The 10,752-nt window shown below is 39.8% G+C and overlaps 2 protein-coding genes across 3 annotated transcripts; both read left to right on the top strand.

The window, feature by feature from the left end:
* Positions 1–1,708: 1,708 nt before the first annotated feature.
* LOC112786320 (uncharacterized) lies at positions 1,709–2,326 on the top strand. The gene has a single exon (XM_025829711.1). The coding sequence runs from the start codon at positions 1,709–1,711 to the stop codon at positions 2,324–2,326; it is 618 nt and encodes a 205-aa protein (XP_025685496.1).
* A 3,869-nt stretch (positions 2,327–6,195) lies between these two features.
* LOC112783551 (proteasome subunit beta type-6) lies at positions 6,196–10,043 on the top strand. 2 transcript variants are annotated; one of them, XM_072230563.1, is made up of 9 exons: positions 6,202–6,501; positions 6,676–6,752; positions 7,292–7,347; positions 7,469–7,541; positions 8,445–8,556; positions 9,178–9,251; positions 9,496–9,570; positions 9,697–9,846; positions 9,951–10,043. In XM_072230563.1, the coding sequence occupies exons 1-8, from the start codon at positions 6,393–6,395 to the stop codon at positions 9,820–9,822; spliced, it is 702 nt and encodes a 233-aa protein (XP_072086664.1). In that variant the 5' UTR covers positions 6,202–6,392; the 3' UTR covers positions 9,823–9,846; positions 9,951–10,043. The 2 variants fall into 2 exon arrangements, with proteins under 2 accessions (XP_025682324.1, XP_072086664.1); XM_025826539.3 differs by having other exon boundaries at positions 6,196–6,501; positions 9,697–10,043.
* The last annotated feature ends 709 nt before the right edge of the window (positions 10,044–10,752 follow it).

The following is a 10,752-nucleotide window of genomic DNA, read 5'->3' as shown; positions in this document are numbered from 1 at the left end:
TTGAGGGTGAAACACGGTGAAAAAGATAGCCATGTCATCGAAAGAGATAAGGGGGAGAGTGTGGGAGGGTTTGCATCAGGTGTGAAGGAGGGATCAAGTAAGGGCGACCTTAGTTCCAGGGTGATTTCCAAGATTTCGTTCCGTGACAAGGTTATTGGTTCTACGGTAGCCACAAGGATAAATCGGGCTGAAGCTCTAGATGAGGATTCCATGGCAGTGGTCACTGGAAAACAAGGAGATCCTATGCTTCCAAGAGTTTGCTTCTCCGAAGAGGTTAGGAACATCCTTTCTGAACCATACAAGGAAGCAATTGTGATTAAGGTTCTTGGAAAAAACCTTAGTTACACGGCCATGTTTCACAAATTGAAAGGGGTATGGAGGATCACCGGTGGATATGAAATCTTGGATGTGGGTTTTGGGTACTTCCTCGTTAAATTTGATCGTATGGACGATCGAGAGAAGGTTTTACTAGGGGGGCCATGGATGATCTTCGGTCACTATATTGCGGTCAAGTCATGGACACCGGATTTTAAACCTTGTGAGGACACTTTCGGGGAGACTATGGTTTGGATTCGAATCTCTGGTTTGAGCATATGGTACTATCAGGATAAAGCCATGATGAGAATCGCTTCTGCTGTGGGAAGACCAGTCAAGGTGGATCTGGCTACTAAGTTGGCGAAAAGGGGAAAATTTGCTCGGGCTTGCGTGCAAATTAATCTTGGTTTGCCGGTGGTCCAGAGTGTGATTGTCGATGAGTTTGAATATAAGGTGGAGTATGAATGCTTACACCTTATTTGTGACAAGTGCAATTGTTTCGGGCATCCAGCAACTGACTGCAGAATGACCCCAATAGATTCGGAAAGGGTGGATCGAAAGGAAACATCAGTGACCGAGACGGCGGCCCGGGTGGTGCAGCCACAGGAAGCTTCAAAAGAGAAAATTTTTGAATTTGGATGCAATCCCAAAGAGTCAGTGATAGTTGCAGAAATTGGGGAGGAATTAGATGATACGTTGCATGGGAAGGAAGTGGGGTCCCAACATTTGGAAAATGAGGCTGGCTGGACCAAAGTTAGCGGTAAAAGGAGAGAAAAATTGAGTCAATCAAACAAAGCCCAACAAACATCTAAAGATAAAATGCCGGTGCGCTCAAATCAGAAATTGGACCAGAACCGTGACTTTGGGCTACGTATGAGAGGAGCCGAATCAGGGGTGAAGACCGGGTTGGTTAGCGGATCTAAGGCACGCATGGCATCTTCCAAACAGCAAGGGGTGAAGGGCAAATCTGTCTCCGTTGCGGTGCCGACTTTCACTGCCATTATCAAAAACGGACACAAGAGGTTGCGCCCTTCTTCTTTGCAGAATTCGCCGTCGACTCCGGACTGCCTTGGCGACACCAGCAAGCAGCAAATCGGCAAATTGGAAGGGTTGTCAGTGGAGGGACACAGACAAACCGGGCAACAACCGGACAAGGACAAGCAAGGCTCAGGGGATATGATGGTGGATCTTCATCATCTCGTTAGGGACTTCAGCTGAGGTTGGTCCTTTTTACAATACAAATTGTTTTATGGATTATTTAGATTTAAGCTTTCTATTTTGGAATATTAGAGGTGCCTCTAATAAATTGGCCCGGGTTCATAGTAAGGGGTTAGCGAATAAATTTCATCCTACTTTTTTCATTCTGTTTGAAACCCATATTGCTTTCGAGAGGATGAAATCTTTTTGGAATAATCTAGGTTACCAGGGTGTTGGTATTGTTGAGGCTAATGGTCATAGTGGGGGTATCTGGGTTCTATGTTCTAATTCAAATATTTCTGTGAGAGTATTGGATGTAGTTGATCAATGTATCAGTTTTGAAATCACTATGGGCAATACATCTAGTTACTGCAGTGCGGTGTATGCTAATCCGCATATACATCGGCGTAAAGAACTGTGGGGTGACTTGACAAGGATCGCTAATATGATCCATGGACCTTGGATTGTGTTAGGGGACTTTAATGATGTTTTGTTGCAGAGTGAAGTTAGAGGGGGGCAATTTAGACTTGCCAGAGCAGAACAATTTGCGGAAACATTGGAGGATTGTGGGCTGTTTGATATGGGGGCTATTGGGAGAAGATTCACTTGGTACAGGAAGGTGAAAGGTGGGGTGCAGGTGGCCAAGAAGCTTGATAGAGCAGTCATCAATCAGGACTGGCGACTAATGTTTCCGGAGGCTTATACTGAGGTGCTGGCGCGCCTTCACTCTGATCATTGCCCATTATTCACTAGGTGCAAGATGGCAAAGAGGGCTACCAAAGGCCATCGTCCGTTCAGATTCCAGGCTGCGTGAATGACTCATCCTCTTTTTAGGAATGTTGTTGATACAGCTTGGAATAGAGGAGCTCCGGATGTAGTCAAATGTTTGTTGGAGGTTCAAAAAGATGCAACTAGCTTCAATAAAAAGGTTTTTGGCAATATTTTTGTTAAGAAAAGGGAGTTGGAGAGGCTTTTGAATGACGTTCAGATTACTCTGGAAAGTCGGGAGGATCAACAGCTTAGGATCAAAGAGCAATTTTTGCATCAGGAACTGAATGCTGTCCTTCTTCAAGAAGAGTTGTTGTGGTATAAAAAATCTAGAGAACAATGGGTGAGATGTGGAGACAGAAATACAAAATTTTTTCATCTACAGACAGTTATCAGGAGAAAGAGGAACAAAATTCATGGGTTATTTTTGGAGGATGGGTCTTGGGCCACGGAGACTACGACTCTAGAAATGGCGGCAAATTCTTTCTTTCAAAAGCTCTTTTCTACAAGGGAGGATATTGACCTGGACGCCATGGGGCTTTTTCCTTGCCCGTCTCTTAGTACTGAGGCTTGTCAAAAGTTAGTGGAACCGGTGACGTCTGAAGAGGTTAAAAGAGCTGTGATGACCATGAGTTCATTTAAAGCCCCAGGGCCAGATGGATTTCAAGCAATTTTCTACAAAGAGTTCTGGGACTCTCTTAGCAACGATGTGTGTAGACTGGTCAAGCGAGCCTTTGAGGGTGAGCCACTGAATGCGGCTATTTTCGATACTCTCATTGTTCTAATTCCTAAAGTGGAAGTTCCCTCTTCCTTACGGGAGTTTCGGCCTATTAGCTTATGTAATGTAATTTATAAAATTGTCACAAAGGTTCTAGTTAACAGGTTCAGACCTTTCCTGTCGGAGATCATTAGTCCTTTGCAAGGAGGGTTCATTCCAGGAAGAGGAACCACAGAGAATATTATCATTGCTCAAGAGATTATGCACTTCATGAGGAACACCAAGTCTCGAAAAAGGACCATGGCATTCAAGATTGATTTGGAAAAAGCTTATGACAAGGTAGACTGGCGTTTTCTGGAAGCTACTTTGGTCCGGTTTGGGTTTCCAAAGGCTACCATTAATCTTATATTGAATTGTGTGACTTCCTCTTCGTTGGCAGTTTTGTGGAATGGGAACAGGCTCCAAAATTTCAATCCGAAGAGAGGGTTGAGGCAAGGAGATCCTATGTCTCCTTATCTATTTGTACTCTGTATGAAAATGCTTGCCTGCTTTATCTCTCATAGAGTTTCCCAAGGTTTGTGGAACCCAGTTGCGGTTTCTAGGAATGGACCACGACTCTCTCATTTGATGTTTGCAGATGATCTTTTGCTTTTCTGTAAGGCATCAAAAGCTCAAGTAATAGAGGTCATGCATTGTTTGGACTTGTTTTCTAGAGCGTCAGGTTTAAAGGTAAATCTTCATAAGTCAAAGGCCCAGTGTTCCAAGAGGGTGTCGGAGAGGAGAAAAAAGGTTCTCTCAGGGGTCTCTAACATCCGGTTCTGCAATGATTTGGGTAAATACCTGGGAATTAACATTGGTCATGCCAGAGCTTCCAGGAAGACAGCTCAGGAGATTATTGAAAAAATTTCGAGAAAGCTCTCCAGTTGGAAAGGACGTCTACTGAATAAGGCAGGGAGGCTTTGTCTTGTTAAATCGGTTATGGCCTCTATCCCAGTTTATGAAATACAAATTTCTCTTCTCCCGAAGTATGCATGTAATAAAATTGATTCCTTGATGAGACAATTCTTGTGGAAAGGCCAAGCGACTGGAAAAGGGCTGCCTCTGATCAGGTGGGAGGTCGCCATAACTCCTAAAAAGGCAGGAGGATTGGGTATTAGGGATACTTCCTGTGCTAACATGGCGCTTCTGGGAAAGTTGGTATGGGATTGTCTAAATAATAGTGAGAAGTTATGGGTGCAGGTTCTGAAGCATAAATATCTCAGGAATCAATCTGGTATGAACGGAAACAGTAGAAATTCTTCATCGGCTACTTGGAAGAACATTGTTAGTGCCTATGAGCATCTCAAGGAAGGGCTTCATTGGAATATTGGAGATGTCCACAAATCAGTTTGGTATGATGAGTGGACTCCTTTTGGTAAGCTTTGCAACCTTGTTCCTTATGTACATATTTCTGAATTAGATTTCATGGTGGCTGACTTGTGAAAAGGGGTGTCTTGGGAGGTTGATAGTCTTACCACGCCTATTCCGCATGAGATTAAGCAGTTTATTTGTGGTCTGAGATATCCTAGTTTGACTGAGTCGAAGCTACAGTGGGAGTGGTGGCCTGCAGCAACAAAAAAGTATAGTGCAAGGGAGGGTTACATATGGTTATTAAAGAAAACATTAAATTGGAATGCCAACAGTAATTGGAACTGGTTGTGGAACACAAACATTTCAGAGAAGTTCAAATTTACTATGTGGCTTAGCTTACATGATGCTCTACCAACTGAGACCTTTCGATTCAAACGGCATTTAGCTTCTTCAGATATGTGTAAGAGATGTAACAAGGCACAGGAGATTATGAAGCATTGCCTTAGAGACTGTGAACGATCAAAGGCAATCTGGTATATGTTGGATCCTAGTATCCTGGACTCGACGGCTGGTACTGCTCTTGAAGAGTGGTTTCGGAAGGCCTTGGCTAACAATGAGGCGTCCTTTGGTGCAGGGCTTTGGTGGGTATGGAGACATAGGTGCAATGACATATTCAACACTGACAACCCTTGGACAGACCATAAGGTTGTTGCCTTGGCCAGAATTACCGCCAAGGACTTACAGGTTTACAGGAATCGAAGCAATGCCTTTAGGTCTCTCCGAAATTGCCTGTGTTGGGAACCACCGGTAGGCAATAGTTTTAAAGTTAATTGTGATGCAAGCTTGTATATGGATTCAAATTTAGCGGGATTTGGGTGTATTATTAGAGATTCTAAGGGAGATTGGATCTCGGGCTGCTCTGGAAGCATTCCCCCTTGGTCTATAATCAGATGTGAATTATTTGCTGCTTGGAGGGGGCTGGTTTTAGCTTGGGATTGCGGTTTGAGGGATATTATATGTGAAACAGATTGCCTTGACATTCTGCCCATCATGCATGAGCTTACAAGTGGGTATCCATCTGAAGTAACAGATTTTGTTCACAAGATTCAGGAGCTTTTATCTCGTCCTTGGCTTGTTCACGTTGAATGGGTGTCCCGAGAAGCAAATAGAGCTGCGGATTGGATGGCTAAATATGGTGCCAAGAGTAACTCTAATCATGTTATTTGGTCTGAGCCTGGTGTTGATCTCCAACGAATCATCCGCTCGGATTTAGAATAGTTTTTGCTTTGTTTCTTTCCTTGTTTAGTCACCAAAAAATCATCGAAAGATAAAACGTAAGTCAAATTGGTTTTTCTGTTTGTTAGATAATGACGTGTCACGTTAAGTGTTACGTGTCAGGTCAGTGACACCTAGCACACCATTTGTCACTTGACATATAAAAAAGTTATTTATAATTAAATTAGTCCTAAAAATTTAGCCGTAAGTTATTTTCATCCTTAAAATTTAAAAAATAATCAAATTAATCCTTATATAATAGCAATATCATTTTTCTTACTATTTATTTTAAGAGAAAAGGACAAATAGGTCCCTAACCTTTTGTCCTGCGGACATTTTTGTCCCTGACCATTGAAAAATACTTTTAAGTCCCTGACCTTCACAAAACTTGGACGGATCAGTCCCTGACGGAGGCATTTGGACGGAGGGACTGATCCGTCCAAGTTTTGTGAAGGTCAGGGACTTAAAAGTATTTTTCAATGGTCAGGGACAAAAATGTCCGCAGAACAAAAGGTTAGGGACCTATTTGTCCTTTTCTCTTATTTTAATTACTATTAAAGAAAATAAAAGGAAAAGAAAGGAAAACTTGAGCAGCAAGTCGATGAGGAGATTGAAGTAAGAAAAATAAAAAAAAGGGAAAGAAAAAAGGGAGGTCGTGTTTGTAATTGTTGTGCTGTGTCCCCAAATTCGTTTGCACTGCTTCAAAACTTGAGAGAGAGCTTAGGGCATCGAACTCTTAAAACCCCTTTCACTCACTCACTGATCAACAATGGATCAGAAGATGGATTTCAATGCCCCTCATTCCATGGGAACCACCATCATTGGCGTCACGTACAACGGCGGCGTCGTCCTCGGCGCCGATTCTCGCACCAGCACCGGTAATACTACTCTATCTAAAGAAAAACCCTACCTTTTTCAAATTAGGGTTTTATCTTTAATTTTTATTTTTTCGGGAACTGCTGCTTTGGAAAATTATTTGTTCGGAATTTGGATTGGTTCGTATTTGGGACTAAAATTTGATCTCATATCTAAATGTTAATTTTTATGCTCAGGAGTGTATGTTGCTAACCGCGCTTCGGATAAAATCACACAACTTACTGATAATGTCTACGTCTGTCGCTCTGGATCGGTATTGCTCTCTTTATCATGGAGCTATTGTGTTAATGTTTTTTGGTTGGTTAATGACTGGTTATGGTGTTTTATCATTATTAGTATAATTAGTTTTAGCTTGGATTTGAGTCTTGTGTTGTTATTGACATGCTGTACTTGATGTATTTATGCAGTTTTGATCTTCATATTGTTGATTTGATAATATATATATTTTTTTTGTTTCGAGTTCATAAGGATGGTATTTTGAGCTGTGGTGGTTGTTTTTGACTGAGTGTATTGGTGGAGAGTGAGCTTTCGGATATTTAGGTGCACCTTATCAGTTTCTTGCATCATGTTTTGCTAGTATTTAGTGTTCTTTTTTTTCCTCGCTGATACTAAATTATCTTGGTACAGATTCGAAGTCATGTCACAACACTTTATTTTCTATCTAGCTTGTTTTGGCATGCCACTGAGCATGCTCATGAGTTGTAACATAATGATGCAGTAATGGTTCCAGAAATCCGCATGAAATGATGCTGGTTCATGTCCTAAAAACGATCACTTGCATTCTTTTTGCAGGCTGCAGATTCTCAGGTTGTCTCTGACTATGTTCGCTACTTCCTTCATCAACACACGTAAGTCACTTTATTGTTTATTCCCTCATTGAATACTATCCTGTTGTAAAATAATTTTGAGAGTAAAATCGTGTGTATCTAAATTGTTTTTTACCTCACTGTTAGTTTTCTGTTTGTATAGTATACAGCTTGGACAACCTGCAACAGTCAAAGTTGCTGCCAACCTTGTTCGGCTTCTTTCATATAACAACAAGGTTTGACTTCCAAGTTTTTCTCTGTTAATTACATGGTCAGGTTTCAGTATGTAATTCTGTGGTAGGAACCTGCTCATTCAAGAGCTAACAGAAGTAGAAACTATGTTATTTTAGTGGGACCTGACCTTATATTAGTATGATATCCTTTATGAAGTATGAGAATGGTATGAAAATATGAACAAGAAACACGGAGTATTAAGAGACCTAGCACTCTCCGAAAGACAATGGCAGCCTTCCTGTCCAATTTCCTCCCACATCTCTCCCACAATCCTCTTCCCCTCTAAGAAGACTGCCCACGAAGTAGTTTGTTAAACATAATTGCCCATCATTCTCTCCCATCTCACATACTTGGCAATTATCATTAAGGCCAATTCATGATTGGTCTGCTACCCAATATTCTAGTAGCCGATGCCAGACATCTACCTGTTAATGATTGTTAAATCTTACAAGATCACAAAAGCCAAGTTGCATCTTATTGTGAGAAGAATTATCTTGTCTGCGGTTTTCACTTAGTCGACCATAATGGCAAAATATTTGCAAATTGTATTCTTCCAAACCTACCTTACTGTTATAATAGCATATATTTTGCAACATTATTATTGAATGGCAGCTTTTATTTTGTTACTGTTGCATTTGATTTCACTAAATATGAATTCCAAAGGAATTCACATAGCTGATTGTTTGAAGTTTGAAAGTTTTTCGATTTCTGTTACTTAGTTGTTATTTTAATTTATTGTGAGTATATGGGGCAGCTGGGGAAGTTTAAAATTAAATTAATAGGCTTTAGCATTGTGTTCACCTGATGGATGCTCTGTTTTGACTTTTGCGTGCTGTCTTCATATTCTCCATAAATTCTTCCATTAGATAGATTTGGCCTTATTGTAAGCCTACTCTCATTGACAGAATTTCTTAGAGACTGGCTTGATTGTTGGTGGTTGGGACAAATATGAAGGTGGCCAAATTTATGGAGTTCCTCTTGGTGGAACTATAGTGCAACAACCTTTTGCTATTGGAGGTATTAAAGTGTTAAAATGTTTATGGATGCCATGCCTTTCATGATTTTGTTATGTGTGTTATTTATTTTATATGTTTGTACCTATCTATATAACTTGGTTGTATTTGTTGAACCTACAGTGCCTTGAAATCCTGGTTTACACTATTTGATCTATTTTCCGCTAACGATCATTGTTTCTGTGTGATATCTCGCAAAAAATAGTTTTGTTGTAGAAATGGAAGACGAAATATTGAAGAACCACTGCAGCATAGAGCACTGCTTTCCTGGTCTTTTGTGGAGGCAAAGAAAGAAAATTAAATTGAAAAAGAAGTTGAATTTTCTCTATGAATAAGTTTTATTATGGAAATATGATAAATTTCATTCTTTATCAACAAATATCTTTTATCATGCTGCTTTGCTTTGTAGAATGGAGGAGTCTTCCTTATTTTTCTCTAAGTGATTCAAGTCTTCGATGATTACTTGCCATCATTTTGCTAGTTTAATATGCAATTGCCATGGTGGAAGCATTGTTGTTGCGCACGTTTTTTTTTTTTTTTTTTTTTTTTTTCAGGTTTTCTCTTACTATACATGTACATGCATTTTGGTCTTGAAGCTTTGGTTCATGATTTGTATTTTTTGCAGGATCTGGCTCCAGTTACTTGTATGGTTTTTTCGACCAAGCCTGGAAGGAAGGAATGACCAAGGATGAAGCTGAGGTATGCATCTTGATTTTTGCCTGTGTTTCCAACTTAAATGCCAAAACAGATTGTTGTGGATGTTATTCTATTTGGGGACTTCTCCTGGTTTTCATGTTCTGCCTACGTTATATTTCGGATATAGACCAATAACTTGGCAGCTACTACGTCTAATATGAAAACTCTGTTTTTCCTGGTAGAATTGGTGTTCAAATTATGTCTCAATCCTTGTTGCTGACGGATCTATCTGTATGTTCTGTGGCAGGATTTAGTGAAAAAGGCAGTTTCACTTGCCATTGCTAGGGACGGAGCAAGTGGTGGTGTCGTCCGAACAGTCATTGTGAGACTCTTAATTTTTGTCCTGTTTCTTTAAAATTTTTGTTTCTAGTTTAAATATTTACAATAATTGTCACCAAAAAAAATATTTGCAATAATCTGAAACTCACTTGATTCTGATTCCTTGTAGATAAACTCGGAGGGAGTGACGAGAAACTTCTACCCCGGTGATCAACTTCCGCTATGGCACGAGGAATTGGAGCCGCAGAACTCATTGCTAGACATCCTTGGTGCCCCTGAGCCAATGAACATCTGAATATATTGGCGGTGCTAAAATCAAGTTACATGCTGTTTTCATATCTTTTCTGAACTAGTCTAAAGATTTGTAACCGATTAAATTGTGTTTGTGTGGATAATGTTTTTCTTCTGTTGTTATATTCCCAGTGCTATGTACCATGAGGATTCAGGATATTTATTTCTTCAGTCTTCACATATGGCCACCAAATACAAAAGACTACAAGAGGTTTCGAGTTTCAACCACTAAGAAAAAACTTAATGGCGATAATTAATACGGGAGAACCCAGCATTTTGAGATTGATTTGATTATGCTGCGGAAGATTGAACTAATTATTAGTCTGTTATTAGCGTGGATAATGGATTATAACCTGCTCAAATATTTAAGATGATATGTTTTAATGGGCTCTTATTAAATAAATAAAAAAACAATGTTAGAAGACCAGTTCAATTTATTCTTTTTGGTTTGTACTTAGTCAACCGGCATATTTTTATAAGCTGATGTATGAGGAAAAAGGTTCAACAAATGTACATTAAAATATGTATGGTAGCTAAAATTGTTGGTATATAAATAAAACCGGTGGCGATGAATATTTCTGGGATACAAATTCTAATAAATGGTTTGATTAATGGCGATGTAATTTAATATGCAAACAAATTTATAGAGTCCTACTTAGATTATCCTAATCTAGTGAAAATTTGGCTATACTAACAGGCAACAACATTAGAAATTATTGTTCACCTTTCTACAGATGTGGATTTTTTTTCTTCTCGTCTCACTAATTAGTAATAGATCAAATGTCATAGTCTCTCTATACTTGCTTAAAAAGTCGCGGATTCAAATCTCTCTATCTTTGATAAAAAAAAAATGGTCATCCAACTAGGGCTGGAAGTGAGCCGAGCTGAGCCGAGCTAGACCAAGCTCAAGCTCGCCTCACAAAAATCGAGCTTG

The sequence above is a fragment of the Arachis hypogaea genome, chromosome 20 (genome assembly GCF_003086295.3).
Source record: "Arachis hypogaea cultivar Tifrunner chromosome 20, arahy.Tifrunner.gnm2.J5K5, whole genome shotgun sequence".
NCBI classification, from domain to species: Eukaryota; Viridiplantae; Streptophyta; class Magnoliopsida; order Fabales; family Fabaceae; genus Arachis; species Arachis hypogaea.
This window is presented reverse-complemented; position numbering and strand designations above follow the sequence as displayed.

Excerpts from the sequence above, each read along its gene's own strand:
- LOC112783551 (XM_025826539.3), top strand. The coding sequence starts at position 6,393 with ATGGATCAGAAGATGGATTTCAATGCCCCTCATTCCATGGGAACCACC. Across the intron at positions 7,348-7,468 it reads TACTTCCTTCATCAACACAC|TATACAGCTTGGACAACCTG; the intron begins GTAAGTCACTTT and ends CTGTTTGTATAG. Across the intron at positions 9,571-9,696 it reads GTGTCGTCCGAACAGTCATT|ATAAACTCGGAGGGAGTGAC; the intron begins GTGAGACTCTTA and ends GATTCCTTGTAG.
- LOC112786320 (XM_025829711.1), top strand. The coding sequence starts at position 1,709 with ATGAAATCTTTTTGGAATAATCTAGGTTACCAGGGTGTTGGTATTGTT.